The 19,381-nt window shown below is 48.8% G+C and overlaps 1 protein-coding gene across 1 annotated transcript; it reads left to right on the top strand.

Annotated features, from left to right (window-relative positions):
- The first annotated feature begins 272 nt into the window (after window positions 1–272).
- RBFA (ribosome binding factor A) lies at window positions 273–13,005 on the top strand. Its single transcript, XM_003925972.4, has 7 exons — window positions 273–549; window positions 3,200–3,242; window positions 4,188–4,364; window positions 5,053–5,165; window positions 8,938–9,022; window positions 10,792–10,862; window positions 12,369–13,005. Exons 1-7 carry the CDS (start codon window positions 392–394, stop codon window positions 12,748–12,750), a joined length of 1,029 nt encoding a protein of 342 aa, XP_003926021.1. The 5' UTR covers window positions 273–391; the 3' UTR covers window positions 12,751–13,005.
- The last annotated feature ends 6,376 nt before the right edge of the window (window positions 13,006–19,381 follow it).

Raw genomic sequence — 19,381 nt, 5'->3', positions numbered from 1 at the left:
CGCCCACCCACCCACCGCCCGACTCGCTTTAGTCCTCGCCCCGCCCATTTCACCGCCCACCTCGCGTCAGTCTTCGCCCCGCCCATTCACCGCCCACCTCGCGTCAGTCTTCGACCCGCCCACTCACCGCCCGACTCGCGTCAACTTCACCCCGCCCACCCGCCGCTGGCCTCGCGTCAGTCCCCGCCCCCCCTCCGTCGTCGCCCCGCCCGTCACCGCCCGCCTCTCGTCAGTCTTCGCCCCTCCGCCGTCTTTGCCCTGCGTGCCTTGCGCTCAGTTTTCTCCGCGCCTCGCACCGTCGCCCCGCCCCACACGCCGCCAGGTCGCGTCAGTCGTCGCTCTGCGCCTGCGCCGTTGTCTCCTCGGTGGCGCCCGGGCCCTGCGCCCGGCGATGTGGGCTGCGGCGGGCGGGTTGTGGGGGTCTCGCGCGGGACTCCGGGTCCTGCTCCGCAGCCGCGATGCTGCGCTGCTTCCGGACTGTGCGCGGGGACTGCACGGCTCCGCTGTCTCCTGCAAGAACTGGCTCAAGAAATTTGCCTCGAAAACCAAGTAATGCGGCGGAGGACGGGGTCCCCGGGCGCGCTGTTCCCTGGCGGGGGAGGTCCCCGGGCGCGGTGTTCCCTGGCGGAGGGAGTCCCCGGGCGCGGTGTTCCCTGGCGGGGGGAGTCCCCGGGCGCGGTGTTCCCTGGCGGGGGGGTCCCCGGGCGCGGTGTTCCCTGGCGGGGGGAGTCCCCGGGCGCGGTGTTCCCTGGCGGAGGGAGTCCCCGGGCGCGGTGTTCCCTGGCGGGGGGAGTCCCCGGGCGCGGTGTTCCCTGGCGGGGGGGTCCCCGGGCGCGGTGTTCCCTGGCTGGGGGGGGGGTCCCCGGGCGCGGTGTTCCCTGGCGGGGGGGTCCCCGGGCGCGGTGTTCCCTGGCGGGGGTGTCCCCGGGCGCGGTGTTCCCTGGCGGGGGTGTCCCCGGGCGCGGTGTTCCCTGGCTGGGGGGGGGTCCCCGGGCGCGGTGTTCCCTGGCGGGGGGGTCCCCGGGCGCGGTGTTCCCTGGCGAGGGTGTCCCCGGGCGCGGTGTTCCCTGGCTGGGGGGGGGGTCCCCGGGCGCGGTGTTCCCTGGCGGAGGGGGTCCCCGGGTGGCGGTGTCGGCGCAGCCGCGTTCCCGCCCCACGCGGCCCGGGTCGCCAGCTCCTCGCTGCTGAGGTCTGCAGCAGTTCCAGCCCTCCCTGTCAGCAGTGTCGGTTTTTCTGTTCGTGGGCATGTGTCGGGTTAGAAAGCAGAGCGACAACCTGTGTTTATTTTGATTCTTGTCTCCAGAAGCATTTTTCAGGAAATTAGTTTCAGCAAATGAGGGAAAATGAAAAAATATAAGAATTTCCTTGTTAATGTTGACTTTCTGTGTGGATTTAATTGGAAGACTAACTTGTCATGATAATTAGTGTTTTTAAATGATGAAAGTTAAGTACAATAAAATATATTGACTTTCTGCTAAGTCTGGCAGGGGGGTGTATGTTTTCTACTTTAATACACTACTTTTAAGGCAGTTTTAGACCCTACAGAAAAATTGCAAAAATAGTATTGAGTTCCTGTGTCCTGGCACCCAGCTGCCCGTGTGTTAACGTCGGACTTTAGCTTCTGACGTGGTCGAGTTAATGAGCCGATATCGATAAATCGTTGCTAACTGAAGCCCGTACTTTATTCACGTTTCCTTGGTGCTGCCCGCTGACCCTTCCTATCCTAGGTCCCCACCCACGGTCCACGTTACCGTTACACTGAATTGTCTCCTTAGGCTGGGGTAGTGTCCCAGACTGTCCCTGTTTTTGATGGCTGTGCCAGTTTCGAGGGGTATTGGTCAGATGCTTTGCAGGATGCCCCTCTGTTGGAATGTGCCTGCTTTCCTTATGCTTAGACGTGGATTATGGATTCTGGGGAGGAAGACTACAGAGGTAGAGGCCATTCTCGCACCCTGTCCAGGGTCCACGTTGGCCGTGATCCGCTGGCTGAGGTGCTTGCCAGGTGTCTCCACCTCTTTTTGTCCCCTTTCCCTACTATGCTCGGGGAGAAAGTCGCTGTGTATAGCCCACGCTTAAGGAGTGGGGAGTTTTGCTCGTAAGTGACTTGCATTCTGCTGGGGTCTGCAGCAGTTCCAGCCCTCAACTGTCAACATTGGCAGTTTTCTGTTCGTGAAACTGTGTTGGGTTAAAAAGCAAAGTGACAATATGTGTTTGTTTTGATTCTTGTCACCAGAAGCCTTTTTCAGGAGGTTAGTTTCAAGAAACGAGGGGAAAAAAAAAAAAAAAAGCGGATGTGTCTCTTCTCCGCCATTAATTCATTCATATCACTAAGAACTCGTCTCATCTTACTTTATTTTGTTCAGGTGTTTCTAGCTCTGGCTCTCTAAGCTGCTATGTCCTGTTTGCAGACCCTGTCATTGTGGGGTTTTGCTGGGTTTTTGTGTGCATTGAACACTTTCCTACCTTCTGACACTATAGGATGCTCCAGGCTTATCTTGCGTGTTTCCTACCTCAGCCTTAAAATCAGCCTTTTTGCCGAGGAGCCCTCGTCCCTTTTATTGGAGAGAGATATTATAATTCATGTGTGCCGGGTGTGTTCATTGCTTCTGGGTGTCTGTCTTTTGGGCCATCTCATCTGAGGAAAGAGTATACATGTTTCTGCTAACCCATGTGTAAATATGCACCTGTAAACATTTCTGTGTATAACCATCTGTCTCCAACTCCAGAGCATTCCATGTGGATCATTCTAGCCACCTCTCCTTGCTTATCTGTAAGTCCCACTCCAGTAGTGAGCTGAGCATGACTCCCACCATCCATTTGCTTAAGTGTTCAGTCTCAGTCTGTGCCTAGAACAGTATCAGAATCCTTTACCTGAACTTCCATGGGAAACATCTTTATCAACTAGAGTATAGTGTTTCTGTGCAGTTCGGTAGGTGTCTTTTTAAGATTCCCTCTATATCTTTGGGACTAGAAGTAGAATTTAAGTAAAATTTACAAGGTTGAATTAAAACCATCTTCAGCCTCTTCCCCACAACTCATGTTGTTATCAATTAAGTATTGAAATTTTTAAAGGTGGCCAGTAATATAATGTCTAAGCTTAGCCCCTTACAAACGGTTGTGGTATCATAACCTCTTAAATCGGCTTATGTAACTTTTTGACTTTGCCATGACTAACATAATGTTTATTTTCTCCCCAAAGAAAAAAGTTTTGGTATGAAGGTCCTTCCTTGGGCTCACACTTGGTGAGTATAAGCCATGAGCCACTTTATAATCTTGTTGGGAGTGAGGGTTTAAAAGTTGGCAAAATTGGCTGGGCGCGGTGGCTCAAGCCTGTAATCCCAGCACTTTGGGAGGCCGAGGCGGGTGGATCACGAGGTCGAGAGATCGAGACCAACCTGGTCAACATGGTGAAACCCCGTCTCTACTAAAAATACAAAAAATTAGCTGGGCATGGTGGCGCATGCCTATAATCTCAGCTACTCAGGAGGCTGAGGCAGGAGAATTGCCTGAACCCAGGAGGCGGAGGTTGCGGTGAGCCGAGATCGCACCATTGCACTCCAGCCTGGGTAACAAGAGCGAAACTCCGTCTCAAAAAAAAAAAAAAAAAAAAAAAGTTGGCAAAATTCTTACCTGGAGGTCTTCTATTTCTGTATGAGAGGGGACAGTGTCTGTGTGGATGTGACCAGATGCCATTGGTAACATGGAGCTTTGACCTTAAAAATATATATATACTGACATTAATGTTTTCTGGAAAGTTATATCTTCTATCAGATTATAATATGGTAATGTCCATTCAGTTTTTAGTGTCTGTGTACCATAAAAGTTTATGCAATATATGGCTCCCATTCTGAAAAATAAATACATCACATATGCTAAAAATTACTGAATTATTCCCTTTAATACGGTCAACTTTATGGTATGTGAATTATATCTCAACAAAAACTGTTTTTGAGAAAATATTTATTTGTAGTACTTTTAATCTTGGAGGCTTATCCGGTAAAATCTAAAAGGATCCTGGTTTATAAAAAACAAACTTTATGTTAATGAAAGCCGACAAGGCTGAGAGTAATAGCTGTTGTTTATCTGGTTGCCCATCAAGCCCTTCCCCAGCCCCTGTTGTATGAGTGGGTAAGTTTGGTGTAGAGTTGTAATGCTGCCCTTGGGGTGTGCTCTTCGTCTTGATGGAGACTTACAAACCATCCAAGCTGGAATTCCTCACGAGGAGCACCTCAAAGAAAACCAGGAAGGAAGACCACGTGCGCCTGAGGGCCCTGAATGGCCTTCTCTATAAGGCACTGACAGCACTGCTGTGTACCCCTGAAGTGAGTCAGGAGCTCTATGACCTTAACGTGGAACTCTCCAAGGTAGGCTGCGTGGCCAAAGAGAAGAAATGGGTTGAGACAGCAGGCCCGGCACTTACTTTACCTGGCCCAGTGTTGCCTGACAATTAAAAAAAAAAGACTCTTTAGCATTTATAAAGTTTTAGTTCTGGGTTGCAGAAATGATAGTCTGATCATTGGAGTCCTGAAGACAGATGGTGGGTATTGCTGTGCAGAGGCGGATGTCTCGCTGCAAGGCAGGATTCCTGTGACCAAACAGCATCTGGCACATTGTCAGATAGTAGACAGTCTAAGCCTCCCATGGGAAGAGGGTGCATCTGCATGTACCTCAGTGCAGAGGTACAGAAGATGACTTCCTCCGACCCTCTTAGAGTGAGTTCAGCTAAAGGGAAGTCATCAGGAGAAAAGACAGCTTCGAGCATTTTTGATTAGCGTCTCAGGGCAAGTGGCTGTGAGGCAAGCATGGGGTCACGATTCGGGTATCATTCTGCAAACTGCGGGACCTGGTGAGGAGGAGAGGGAGGTTTTAGTTTCTGGGGCCCTGCTTCACCTTGGGGTGTTGTGCAGCAGAAGGTGGTGGCCTCTGGCACCATGCCAGAGCCCTGTCTTGGGTGAGAGGGGCTCTGCAGCTGTCGTTTTCATCTCCTGGATGTTGTTTGTCTTGAAAAACCATGTCAGCTAAAAAATGACCTGTGTGGGGCTGGGGTCTCAGGTTTCTCTGACTCCAGACTTCTCAGCCTGCCGAGTGTACTGGAAGACAACTCTCTCTGCTGAGCAGAACGCACGCACGGAGGCTGTCCTGCAGAAAAGCGCCGCGCCCATGAGGTGATGCCCTTTGCTTTCTGAATGTACTTGCTTTTGCTCACACCTTAAATTTCTCAGCTGTTTCACTTGTAGATGGACTTTAACTTTTCATTGAGTATTTTTGCTTTTAAGGAAAATTTTGGAAGCATTTTTTTGAGGTTCACAGTATAATTTGCATTTTCATATGAGCCATAATATGGGGTAGCATTTCTCAAAGTGTGCCAGAATCCCTAGGGATCTGGAAATCCTGTCAGGGAGTTCATTAGGGTAAGATGTTATTTTCCCTCTCCTGCTGTGGGTGCCGTGCCGCCTGCCAGTGCTATAGGGGCATCATGCCGCATACCTATAGTAAAAGACAGTGTCATGTTACTTAAGAATATCCCAGATGAGGCTGGACATGGTGGCTGTCGCCTGTAATCCCAGCACCTCAGCAGGCCGAGGCAGGAGGATCTCTTGAGGCCAAGAGTTCGGGACCAGTCTGAGCAAGATGGTGAGACCCTGTCTCTACAAAAAATTTAAAAATTAACCACACAGTTGCAGTACACACATGTAGTTCCGCCTACTCAGGAGGCTGAAGTGGGGGGGTATCCCCTGGATTTCTGTCACCTCTGGAATTTGAAGTGACAGTGAGCCATGATCATGTCCCTGCATTCCAGCCTGGGCAACAGAGCAAGACCCTGTTTCTCAAAAAATTTTTTTAAAAATATCCTAGACAGTTAATTAAAAAATGTTAATTTTATTAAGTCTTGACCCTCGAGTGTGTCTTTTTAATATTCTTTGTGATAGGAAGTACATGTAAATCACGTACATGTAAATCACCTTGCATCTGGAGAGTGCTGAACAGAAAAGCATCAATGAGCAGACTGTTGAGGTTAGGGTGTTTGGCAGACATTCTTTAACAAATGAGCGAGTCAACCTACCACTTTAGGGCAAACAACTGACTCTATCTGTTGCCAGTGATAAAACTGAAGCTTTCAAGTGAAAATCAGAATTTTAGGAAACTTGTATCCACCACTGTGAGCTTCACAACTTCTAGATACTTGAGAGTCTTCTGATGAGATTGGCAGTGACATTAACAAACGTGCTGTTAAATGATAAACTGTGTCAACACTTTTAAAATCTGTGTAACTAGGTGAACCATTGTTTTCCAAATGACCAGTACATGAGGTTACAAAACCATATGCTGAAAGAAGTCATTCAGTGTGAGCCAGATGGTGAGTTTTAATGTAGCAGAGTGTGACAGGTTGGTTGGTGTAGTTTCAGATTCCTCATTCCAACTGACCTTTAATTAATTTATTTATTGGAGATGGAGTCTTGCTCTGTCGCCTAGGCTAGAGGGCAGTGGAGTGATCTTGGCTCACTGCAACCTCTGCCTCTTGGGTTCAAGCAATTCTCATGCCTGAGCCTCCTGAGTAGCTGGCATTACAGATGCCCACGACTAGACCCAGCTAATTTATGTATTTTTAGTAGAGGTGAGGTTTCACCATGTTGGCCAGGCTGGGAGTATGTTTGTTGAGTTTCTGTGACAAGGAAGATCCATACTTTCTAGGGGTTTTAAATTCTCTCTTTCCCAACACATATCTGTGAGGCCTGATTTTCTTCTTATTTTCTTTCTTTTTGCTTTTTTTTGAGACAGGATCTCGTTCTGTCTCTGAAGCTGGAGTACTGGGGCGCAGTCAGCCTCAACCTCCCAGGCTCAAGCAGTCTTCCTGCCTCAGCCTCCCATACAGCTGGAAGCACAGGTGCATGCCATCACACCTGGCTAGTTTTTTTTGTAGAGATAGGATCTCCCTATGTTAGCTAGGTTGCTCTCCAACTCCTGGGCTCAAGCAATTCTCTGGCCTCAAGCAATTCTCTGGCCTCAGCGTACCAAAGTGCTGGGATTATAGGCATGAGCAATTGCACTGGCTTTTCCCAAATTTCAACAAGAGTAAGGACAGGGTGCAGAAGCAGCAATGAGATCCCAGCTGTCTTCCATGAAGCTGGCCTTGGAGAATGTGCAAATATGTAAACAGTGCCACACTTCTCTTTGGTTTTGAGGGGGGTAGAGTGTATACTTTTTTTCATTAAAAATGTCTATGTAAGCGTTTAGTGGGTTTTTAATGACTTTAAAAAGACACAGCTTTTAGATTTCTCAGTTTTAGTTTCTAGTATAGTAAATATTGACAGATATAACCCATATAAACAAAAGCTCTTTGGGATCTTCAGTAATTTTTAAGAGTATAAATGATCCTGAGACCAAAAATTTTGGGAATTGCTAAGCTGGGTGATAATAAAGAAATCATTCCATTTCCTCCTCGGTTTTAAAAAATGCAGAAATTGGCTGGGCATGGTGGCTCACGCCTGTAATCCCAGCGCTTTGGGAGGCCAAGGCGGGCAGATCAACTGAGGTCTGGAGCTCGAGAGCAGCCTGAACAACACGGAGAAACCCTTCTCTACTAAAAAATACAAATTAGCCAGGCATGGTGGTACATGCCTGTAATCCCAGCTACTTGGGAGGCTGAGGCAGGAGAATTGCTTGAACCCAGGAGGCAGAGATCGCAGTGAGCTGAGATCGTGCCATTGCACTCCAGCCTGGACAGCAAGAGCAAAACTCCATCTCAAAAAACAAAACAAAACAAAAACCCAGAAATCCAGCCCACTGACTAGCACTCTCAGAACTGGATTCCTTCCTTCCTGCCTCCCTTCTCATCATGCTCCAGGTTTAGGATGGGGACAGAAGTAGAAAAGGTGACCATGTGTGGGCTTTGTTTCAGGCACCCTGCCTGGCTTCATTACCACCGACACCCAGCATGATGATGCCCAGGAGTCTTTCTTAAACTGCATGTCAGAGAGTGCTCATTCCATTTCTTACTGTTTAACAAAACCAAGAAAATGAGATATTCTGGACAAGTGTTGAAACAGCATTGTTTCAATTTTTAGGTATCAAAAATTCAGTTGAGCCAAATTTCCCTCTTCCCAACTCCTGTGGTCACCCAAGATTTAGGGTCAAGGTTTACCATAGCTGTGTACCAAAGATCTGTGGTCACGGCTTTCATTGATTATATGTGCCGTGCCTGCATTGGCCTAGGTGTGCATTGTGTGATGTGCGTGATGCAGGTATCATTTCTGTGTCTAATGTCTGGGAACCTGAGGGTCGTGTAGTGCCAGTGCAGGTCCACTGAGTGCAGGAGGACACGCTGTTAGTGCACAGACTCTGGGACCCAAGGCTACGGTGATGAGTTCGGATCAGGTTATTTATACAGATCTCACAAGTTGAATTGAGAAAAGTCAAGGCAGTTGCAGTTATGATGCATGTTGCATCCCTTTTGTGATGTGGTAATTGGCTAAAGATGACTTCTTTTTTTTTTTGAGACGGAGTTTCACTCTTGTTACCGAGGCTGGAGTGCAGTGGCGTGATCTCGGCTCACCGCAACCTCCGCCTCCTGGGTTCAAGCAATTCTCCTGCCTCGGCCTCCTGAGTAGCTGGGATTACAGGCACGAGCCACCATGCCCAGCTAATTTTTTGTATTTTTAGTAGAGACGGGGTTTCACCATGTTGACCAGGATGGTCTTGATCTTTTGACCTCGTGATCCACCCGCCTCGGCCTCCCAAAGTGCTGGGATTACAGGCTTGAGCCACCGCGCCCGGCCCTAAAGATGACTTCTGAGCTGACATTTTCATTTTTGAGTAATACAATAAATCTCACTCCTGCCTCTTAGTGACATCTTAAATCTTATGTTCAGCATTGTCACACCTCTCCACTGAGTGTCGTGGTACAGCTGTGAGGGTCTACACATTCTCTCTCCTTAGGCACCTTTTGATGTCCCAGCAGACCCTGAGGAATGTGCCACCAATAGTGTTTGTTAAAGACAAGCGAAGTGCAGCTCTAGCTGAGGTAAGGCTTTCAAAAAAACTTTTTTAAAATTTAAAATTTTAATGTTTTTATTAGAGACAGAGTCTTGCTATATTGCCCAGGCTGGTCTTGAACTCCTGGCCTCAAGTAGTCCTTCTGCCTCGGCCTCCCAAAGTGCTGGGATTAATAGGTGTGAGCCACTGGGCCCAGCTGATAACTAAGTTTTTATACCATAAACATTTATATGAGCAAAATTTTAAATTTAAGTTTTAAATACTGAAAAGATAATGTACAGTTAAAGAGATGAAACCACTGAGAAAGGAACAAATGAAAAGTAATGAAAGGGGATGCAAATGAAAAGGCTCCCCCTTGCTCCCGTGTCCCCATTCCCAACCCAGGTCCCCAGAGGTAATTGCTTTTTCTGCTTTTTATTGTTTTATGCTTTTCACTATAGCTCTGATTCGAAAACACAGTCTCTGTTTCTTTGTGTATAAACTCGACACAGCCAGAGTTGCCCTCCCACGCTTGTCTCCCCCCCTGCCCCCACACACACCTTTCGGCATGGATCTGTCTGCTGTCGTTTCACACCATTGGGGCTTATGAGACTTAGGTCTGTCCTGTAACCATAAGTGCTTTTATCATTATTTTCCTTGCTTTAGAGATGGGTTAACTATAAAGATTTAAAAACATGTAAATATATAATTACCTGGGTGGTAGTTACCTGGTAGTTATTAAGGTATGTTATACCTTCAAAAAGTCAATAAAAAATCAGCAAATAGCGTTTGCAGTGTTATTGTTCGGTTATTGTTATTCACTGTAGGGCTAGACTGCATTTGGATCTGTAGAAGAAAAAGATCCAGTTTGACATTTTTGGTTTTTCTTGATCATTGTACAAGTAACACTGAAAACATTATACAAGTAATGAGCTTGACAGATATGTGATTTCCCTTGCTAGGAAAAGAAACAAAGGAGTGAAGTTATAGTCTCTGCTGTAAGGAATCAAGGACAGTTTAGTTCATGGCAGTGGGCTGTGAGGGCATCAGCAAGGCATTCCCGGGGCGGGCGAGCCAGTCTCTGTCTGAGCCCAGCACCTGAGGCTCCTGCCTTTGTGGAGGGTGGTCCCATCAGGTGTTGTGGCTTCCCTTCCAGCACGGTCACTGGACAGGGGAGGGCGTGTGCTGTGCTTGAAGCAAGGCAAACACAAGGCAGGATGAGGACATCCCCAGAGGTAGGGGACCGGCAGGCAAGGGTTTGGGTGGAATGCAGAATCCAGCAGAGTTTGTGGGCCTTGCCCTGTTATGGGTAGCATCCAACCTGCCCAGATGAGGAGTAGTTTTCTCTTGTAGTTTAGGCGCCCAGCTTTGTGACTGTCCCTATCATCTTTTGCCTTGTCTTGCTGGGAGGCCTTTGTCCCCCCAAGCACACACATTCTGTGGCATAACCGAAGCATTTTACAAAACTACCTTAGAAACTAGTTAACGGTTAGTTGTTTAATTCAACTAACATTTAATTGATTTCTTCATAAATTTGGCTAACATTCACAAGTCTAAAACATAGTTTTAAAAAAGCTTCACTTTGTTATCAGAGAAAATGTGTTGTTAAAGTAACAGTAAGGTATTTGAAAGCACAGGCTATTGAACAGTTCCTAAGTATTTGGGAAGAGTCGATAGAAGGAATTACGCAAAGTCTAATCAAAAGTTCAGTGGTCAAGGCAATACAGGAAGGTGCAACGCTGATGTTACGTGGAGCCCAGCTCTAAGTATGGCGGCGGGGATGTGGCTAACTGGTTTGCCCTCTGTGTTCCTCTGCAGATTGATCAGTTACTGGCAGTCGTAGACTTTGGACCTCCGGATCAAAGAGACGACTTGCGAATTGATTTCAGGTGATGCGTATGGACGCATGTTTTGATTCCCTGGGGTAGATTCCTAGTCATGGAACTGCCGTTTTCCCCAGCAGCTGCACAGTTCCACATCCCCAGTAGCCTGCACGGTCCCCTTGGTACCTGCTCCCAGGGCCGGCAGTCCACGTTCACAGGCTGTGCTGTGGCCTGGCCACGTTTACACAGTGAGGGCGTCAGTGGTCACCAGAAGTGTCTGCCATGAGTCCTCCAGTGAGGAGAGGGTCTCTTGTCCTCTTCAGTCACTCAACACATTGTTATTGAGTGCCTACTGTATGCCTGGTCTAGCACTTCGGCTGCAGCTGTCTTTGGAATCCGCGTTTCACTAGGGGAGGCCGAGAGGAAGCAGTAAACATTCACAGACGGGTCAGTCACACGTGAGGAACGGAGTAGAGGAAGGTGGGGCTTGGGAGAGCAGGCCGGGGGCATGGAAGTTTGGCCTGTGCATGTACACACACATAAACAACTTTTCCAAACAGTAGTGGGAACTGGCAGAGCTTGCAGGTACTGAGGTGTTTGTGGAGGGCCCCATTCCAGGCCTGCAGCTGCTAGAGCAGGCCTTGCCTGTGGGCCTTACACAGCAGTTTCGACATCGCCTGGGCACCTGCAAGAGTCAGGGTTAACCAGCCTGCCAGGTGCATACCTGAGCTGGAAGCAAAGCTCCACACTGTAGCAGGCCTACCCTGACTGGGTCAGCAAGGGGCAGTGTGGGGGCAGCAGGTCAGGAAGCTGAGCCCAGGGTTTTGGAGACTTTCCAGAGTGGAGCCTTGGAGGATACATGGCTGTGGCATGGCTCTGCTTAGGTGTTGTTCACCAAGAATAGACTCTTCATGGAGGTTAATGAGTAGCAGATCTGATAACGCCACCTGTAATTCTGCTGGTTTAACTGATCTGAGGCACTGGCCATGCTTGGAGAAAAAACTTGCTTGGAGAAAAAAGTTGCAAATGCATTTTTTTTCCCCCGAGATGGAGTCTTGTTCTGTCATCCAGGCTGGAGTGCAGTGGTGCAATCTTGGCTCACTGCAACCTCTGCCTCCCAGTTTTAAGTGATTTTCCTGCCTCAGCCTCCTGAGTAGCTGGGTGTACAGGCGCCTGCTACCACACCTGGCTAATTTTTGTATTTTTAGTAGAGGTGGGGTTTCACCATGTTGGCCAGGCTGATCTTGAACTCCTGACCGCACGATCTGCCCACCTCAGCCTCCCAAAGTGCTGTGATTACAGGCGTGAACCACTGCACCCGGCGCAGGTGCATTTAATGCATACAGGACAGGTGCATCTAAGACTGTGCTGGCCAAATGCTTCTAGTGCTGGAGAATGCCAAAACCAAAACCCACTTTCCTTCACTCCTGTCTTCAGTTACCCTCAGACTCTTGGCAGGGTTCACAGGCGAGCAGATGTAGGAAGTGTGTTGCACTGTTGTGTTGTGGCGACAGCACTGGATTGGGGGCTTGGTTTGTGCTTTGTGTGAAGTCCCCTCTTCTCCCTTCCCAGGAACCCTGATGCCCCGCGACCCTGCGGCACCACAGAGCCTGCCACAAGCTCCAGTCTGTGTGGGATCGATCACGAGGCACTCAACAAGCAGATTATGGAGTACAAAAGGAGGAAAGATAAAGGGCTTGGGGGCCTGGTGTGGCAGGGGCAGGTGGCTGAGCTGACAGTGCAGATGAAAAAGGGAAGGAAGAAGGCCAAGCCCAGCCTGGAGCGGGACAGCCCCCTCAAGAGTTACCTGTTGGAAGAGGAGGGCGAAGATGACCTGGACCTGGATGACGCCCCAGAGTACGAATGCTGCGCCCCAGACACAGAGGAGTTGGAGGCTGAGAGAAGAGGTAGTATAGCAGAGGATGGCCGTGGCTGCAGAGCCAGGGGGGAGTAGATGGCGTTGCGTCAGCTCTGGGCATCCCATGTTTGCAGGGAAAAGCATTGGCACGGGATGCAGCATGTTGCTTCATGGAGGCAATTGATGGAGTTAAAACCATCTGCTCTTCTGCTGCTTGGACATTTTCTAGCTTTTCCATGTATGTAAACACAATTTGCCCTAGAAAAGTTACTGTTGTTTTTAACCCCCATACACCATGTGTAATGTAAAAAATAAAGGGCCATATTATTACGGATTCTCACAAAAAGAAAATGGTAAAATCGTGTCTCTGAGATGCTGGCATGGCCACCTCCACCTGCAGAGCCCTGCTAGGTGCCAATGAGTTCTTGGCCCAAGGGGTCAGACCACAGTACTGGCTGGGATGAGAACTGAACCTGCAAACCTGAGGAGAGCAGAGGGTCCCCAGGGTCTCCCGACACCCCCAGAGCTGCTGCACAGGCACGTGGCCCTGGGTCTCCATCTCTGGCCTCTTAAGCACGGCTTTGTGCAACGGGCTCCACCACGTTCAGGCCGTGGTTGGGCAGAAAGCGAGTTGGCAGGTTTGCTGCGGAGGCTTCCTGGACGAGCCTGGCTCCTGGCGTAGTTCCGTCACCTGAAGTAATAACACTTTTCCCCTGGTGGCTATAGCCACCTAGTGTGTTTTCTAATCCATCCAAATATGCAGCTTACTTGGTCTTTGCCTTCTAAAGAGCATGTGACTCGGAGACACAGGCTGTAAAAGGCATTGCTCGTACTGAATTCTTTGTGTCACCTCTAACACAAGGCATCATTTAGCTGTTTATCAGAAGAGAAAACACAGATGCTACCCCTTGTCAGCTACTGTTTAGTTCGGCTTCCCTCTTGATGCCCTGGCCTCTCTCAGCTGTCAGGTTCTAAATTCAGAATTCTTAAACTCTGTCAGGTTCTGCACTATGAGTCAGTGTCATCCCTCCAAGCCCTGGCTTTTTGGTGGTGCAGTGCGGCTGTGAGGATCAAGATGGCACACGGAAAGCATCTGTCCCAGGGTCTGCACATGACAGGTGCCCATGGTGCGGGAGCAGAATCTGTGAAGCAGCAGTGGCTTTAGTCGCTATGCTCCTGCCAGCCTCCTCACACAAAAGGAGAAATGTCCAAGGGATGGCAGACCCACAGCACTGAGCAGCCTGCTGTGCTGACCACTCGATCCAGGCCACGTGCTGCAGACGGTGGCTGTGGGTGAGTGATGAGGCCACTACCCAGAAAGGTGCTTGTGCACTGTGTGGGGTAGGAACTGTAGGAGTGCTGCAAGATGCTGACTTCCTTGTTTTTCATTTCATTTGTGCTCTGGGGCTAAGCTGTGTATAAGTCATCAAATGGCAGAAGCAAGATTTTTCTTTTCAGATCTATGAAATTTTTTGTTTATACTCTACATTCTTCCTATATCGGGATGGGTAGGCCACTGCCTTAGGCCACTTAGAAAGATTTAGGACAATTTGTAAGCATAGATGGAACCCCACATGATGGTATGAGTTGGAGAGAAAGAAAAAAAGGGAGCCAGAAATTAGGCTACGAAGTGTTCATCACACATGGAGGCTCATGCCTGTATTATAGCACGAGGCAAATGCGTAGCTCTAGGGTTTCTGGTAGCCAGTTAAGGGGTGTATGTGTCTGTGGTTAGTCATTATATAGGTCAGGATAATGAGGTGATACTACAGTGACAAACGGCGGATGTCCCTGGCTTAAAACAACCAGTTTGCTTCGTGCTCTCGGTAAGAGACCCTCGTGGGCTGAGGTCAGGTCAAGGCATTTTGTATCTGATGTTAGCGGAACATGGCTATGTGAATTCATTTATGTATAGGAGACCTCGCCATCCTGATGTTGGAAATGCATGGTGATGATTACAAGCACAACATCTTTAAAAATGTTTTTTTAGGCCTGGCGTGGTGGCTCATGCCTGTAATCCCAGCACTTTGGGAGGCCAAGGCGGGCGGATCACGAGGTCAAGAGATTAAGACCATCCTGGTCAACATGGTGAAACCCTGTCTCTATTAAAAATACAAAAATTATCTGGGCGTGGTGGTGCACTCCTGTAGCCCTAGCTACTTGGGATGCTGTGGCAGGAGAATTGCTTTAACCCAGGAGGCGGAGGTTGCAGTGAGCCAAGATCACACCACTGCACTCCAGCCTGGTGCCTGGAAACAGAGGGAGACTGTGTCTCAAAAAAAAAAAAAATGTTTTTGTATTTCCCTAGCAAGATAATGTCAGGTTCTGAGGCTCTGTGCTTGACCATGATGACTCCATGAGAAAACAGCAGAACGCCAGCTTTGCAGGTGCATCCGCAGCACTGCTGGGCTGGGAGCAGGACCAGTGCTTGCACCAGCGCTTGAGGGTTCCACGTGAGGGATTCACATTGCAGCACCACCTGTGGAAGTCAGGCCCTGGAGCACCTGAGCTGAAATGCTGCAAGGTGACTCAAAATGGAGACCGAGCCAGGCATGCCACATTTGGGAGGCTGGGGTGAGTGAATTATTGCACTAAGAAACTTGGGGCCAGGCCGGGCGCGGTGGCTCAAGCCTGTAATCCCAGCACTTTGGGAGGCCGAGGCGGGTGAATCACGAGGTCAAGAGATCGAGACCATCCTGGTCAACACGGTGAAACCCCGTCTCTACTAAAAATACAAAACATGAGCTGGGCATGGTGGCGCGTGCCTGTAATCCCAGCTACTCAGGAGGCTGAGGCAGGAGAATTGCCTGAACCCAGGAGGCGGAGGTTGCGGTGAGCCGAGATCGCGCCATTGCACTCCAGCCTGGGTAACAAGAGCGAAACTCCGTCTCAAAAAAAAAAAAAAAATGTACAAATAGTTATTATATGGAGATCTCAAAAAAAACCCCTACAATCTCATTTACATTTATGTCACTTCTGAAAAATATACACAGGTTTACAGTCCCTTATCTGAAATCCTCAGGGTCTGGGCAGCATGTTGCATCAAAAACGTTAAGATCTACGCAGGTAAATAGTGGCTTAATTAAAGAAAGCCCTTGGGGAAAAGATGACAATGCTAACAAGAATGGTAGTAAAAGCCACCTCGTGCCAGTGCACGCTGGGTGCCAGACACTATTGAGCCTGTCTGTGCACAAACTCATTTCTCACAGCCACCCCATGAGGTCGATACTGGTAGCCCCATTCTACAGTTGAAGCTGCTGAGGCTTGGAGGGACTCAGGAACTTGGCTGAGGCATTCAGGACTGGGACTGTCATGACAAAGGTTCCACTGTTCTCCATGTGCTCCTTGGGGTCTGGGCTTTGTGGCCTGGAGGAGACTAGTCACCCACTTCTTCCTTGCTAACTGAAATCCAGTTGGTTAACAAATCTTCATGGACCTTGGTAGATGCAAGGTCCTCCGTCAAAGCCAAGGCATCAGGGTAGCTCCATTCTTTTTGTTTTTGAGACAGGGCCTCACTTTGTTGCCCAGGCTGGAGTGCAGTGGCGTGATCACGGCTCATTGCAGCCTTGGGAGGATCGCTTGATCCTCCCGACACAGGCTCCTGAGTTCTTGCCAATACTGGGTGTAGAAATGGGCACCTTGGCCTGTGAAAAGTGACTGCCCCCTGCCTCTCAACACTTGCTTGAAAATGTGCCAGTGAGGTGTGAGAGGGCAGAGAAAGCTGGGCCTGGACATCTGAGCCATGAATGAGCTTCCTCCAGTTTCCTGTCCCCTTTCTTCTGTTGGGTGGGATGATGAGGCTCTTTATTGTTTAAGAGAAATTCACTTAGTCCTTTTGTTAGTTGCAACAAAGCATCCTGACAAATAAGATCACTGAGAATTCCCCAATTGATATCCAGATGTGGCAGGGATAGGTATGAGATAACTCATTATTAGACATTTGCACCCAGAGGTAGTGAGTTTATCAGAGAACAGCCTGTCACTTTGGAAAGCAGAGACTGAGGTGCATAGGGGCCGCAGCAGAGTAAAGACAGAGGCTACCATGCAGGATGCTTCACAGGTCAGGCATCGCTGAGTGTTTTGTGTTAACCTGCTCACCGCCCCCCACTTGGGAAAGGTGTTAGACAAGAGGAGAGTGCCCTAAATGCTGTGTCCTTTGCATACACAATGCATCTGATGTGCCCAGGCTATGTTCTAGCAATGTTATTGTGACAGAACAGGTTGTTGCCATCAATTCATCTCAGGTTCCTTCTAGCACATCTGACAGTGACTAGTGTCTAGACCCATGAGGACAGAGACCAGAAGAGACAAAAAGGAGTGGGCAGAGGGAGGGGAAGGCAGAGATAGGCCCAGAGGGTCCCAGGCTGCTGCCCCAGACCTCCACACCAGTGCCAAATTTTGTATTGGCTTCTCACAGCAGTCTTGCAAAGTTGTTCTCAGTTTTCAAATAAGGGAACTGAGGCCAGGGAGCAGTGAAGTGCCTGCAGGGAATCTAACCAGCTGTCAGCTCAGTGCCTCCTACAAAGTGAAGTAGGGGCACATTTCAGAGAAAACTGGCTTAGGCTTCTCTGTTTTTGGTGTGGCCTTCCCTACGAGCAGGTTAGGGACATGAAAGCTCACCCCCTCCTGAATGGGTCCACTCCTGGGGGTTGCCACAGCTCCCCAGATGACATGCATGCACACTAAACACCCAGCAGTTTGGGAGGCACTGATAGAGTGAAGTCCTCCAATCAACCTTATGAGCCTTCTCCAAGCACCTGTAACTGTTAAACTGCTGATGAAACGTGAAATGACTTGACAGGTTTTCAATCTGATAAGCTCTCCTCTGTCACTGTCTCTTACCTTGTTAGTGTTGGTCAGTGGTTCTCAGAGATCAGGGCACATTCCCTGGGGGCTCATAAAACCAGACTGCTGGCCCCTTCAAGCTTCTGGTTCGCTGTGCCTTGGTAATGCAGATGGCCCAGTAGGCAACTCTACAAACATTCGAATATTTTGAGGTAGAGAAGGGAACTTCATCACCCCTTGTAGGCCCCCAGAAAACAGGACCCAACATCCAGTGCAATGCCTGTCAGCCTCAGCTGTGTGTCTGAAACACCTGCATGCTCTCTGAAGACATCTGTGCCTGAAGATGGGCCTGAGCCACTGTGGTAGTCTGAGTATGAGGCCAGCATTAGAACCTCTGCTCTTCAGGTGACTTCCCTAGGCTGACTTTTTTCCAGTGTCATCTTTAGTACAGAATCTCTTGCTCCTATAAGGGCCTGAAACCCTCTGTTAAGAATAGAAGTCCAGTTTTCCTCCTCATTCCATTTGCCCAGAAGGAAAACTTGGTTTTACATCAGAAACTTCAGGTTCATTGAAAATCTGCCAGCTACCTTGAAGGAGAGAGGGCTTGAGTATATTTTGGGGGAAGAATGAGGGGTAGGGAGAAGGGGCAGAGCTAGAAGAAGGACAGGCCTGTGCCACCCAGGCCAGGGTAAGGGGAGCAGAGACCTTTCGGTTACTGGCTTGTGACAGTGAAAGGGAGGGAACTGGGGAGGGCAGGGATCATGCCACTGCACTCCAGCCTGCCAACAGAGCAAGACTCTGTGTCAACAACAACAAAAATTTATTTTTAATTTTCATGAGCACATAGTAGGTGTATATATTTATGGGGTACATGAGATGTTTTGGTAGAGATGCTGTGTGAAAAAGCACATCTGTTGGTGGGGGCTAGGGGAGGGACAGCAGGGGGTGGAAAGGTTGGAGAGAAATAACATGGGGTGAAATGCCAGATACAGGTGACGGGGGGATGGAGGCAGCAAACCACATAGCCACGTATGTACCTATGCAACAATCCTGCATAATCTGCACATGTACCCCAGAACCTACAGTACAAAGAAAAAGAAAAAGGACATCATGGAGAATGGGGCATGCATCCCCTCAAGCATTTGTCCTTTGTGTCACAAGCAATCCAATTATATTTTTAGTTATTTTAAAACGTACAATTAAATTGTTATTGACTATAGTCACCCTCCTGTGCTGCTCCTCCACTGTGGACTCCAAGATCGTAAATGTGTGTGGACACTGTATTTCTAAAAATAATTTTGTAGTTTCTTTTTGCGGAAGGAATATATATTCTTTGTTGAAAAATGTAAAACAGATAACAAAAGAATGAAGGAAACAAAAGCCCCATGTAGCCTCCGCTCCAAGACACTCACTGTTAAATTTTGGTGTCGAGTCAGGTGCAGTGGCATGTGCTTGTAGTCCCAGTACTCAGGAGACCGAGGCAGGAGGATCAGGTGCAATCATTGTGCTTGCAGCTTCAAACTCCCAGACTTGAGTGTGGGACTCAAGTGAGTCTGGGAGTTTGAGGCTGCAAGCACAATGATTGCACCTGTGAACAGTCACACCACTTCAGCCTGGGCAACAGAGTGAGGCCTTGTCTCAAATAAATAAATAAATAACAGAATGTTAAATGAACATGAGTCCCCCATGCCCACACAGACAGCAGCTTGAAAGGCCAGCCCTGATGTCAGTTAATCCTCAGCCCTTTTTGAGGTATGCCATTTGCCCTACGGATGTCCTTTATGGCAGAGGGTCTGGTCCAGAGGCATTTGTTATGTTTACTTGTCCCCTCAATCCCATGCCCTGGAACATCTCTTGGGCTTCCTGAGCCTTCATGGCCCTGACTTTGAGGAGTGTAGCCATTATTTTGTGGAGTGTTCCTAAGTTTGGGCTTGTCTCCTGT

The sequence above is a fragment of the Saimiri boliviensis genome, chromosome 13 (assembly GCF_048565385.1).
Source record: "Saimiri boliviensis isolate mSaiBol1 chromosome 13, mSaiBol1.pri, whole genome shotgun sequence".
Lineage (NCBI taxonomy): Eukaryota > Metazoa > Chordata > Mammalia > Primates > Cebidae > Saimiri > Saimiri boliviensis.
The sequence above is the reverse complement of the archived record's forward strand: the minus strand, read 5'-3'. Positions and strand labels throughout refer to the sequence as shown.

Bases quoted from the DNA above. Each gene is read 5' to 3' on its own strand.
- RBFA (XM_003925972.4), top strand. From the start codon at position 392: ATGTGGGCTGCGGCGGGCGGGTTGTGGGGGTCTCGCGCGGGACTCCGG. The intron at 550-3,199 runs GTAATGCGGCGG...TTCTCCCCAAAG, and splicing joins AAATTTGCCTCGAAAACCAA to AAAAAAGTTTTGGTATGAAG. The intron at 3,243-4,187 runs GTGAGTATAAGC...GTCTTGATGGAG, and splicing joins CTTCCTTGGGCTCACACTTG to ACTTACAAACCATCCAAGCT.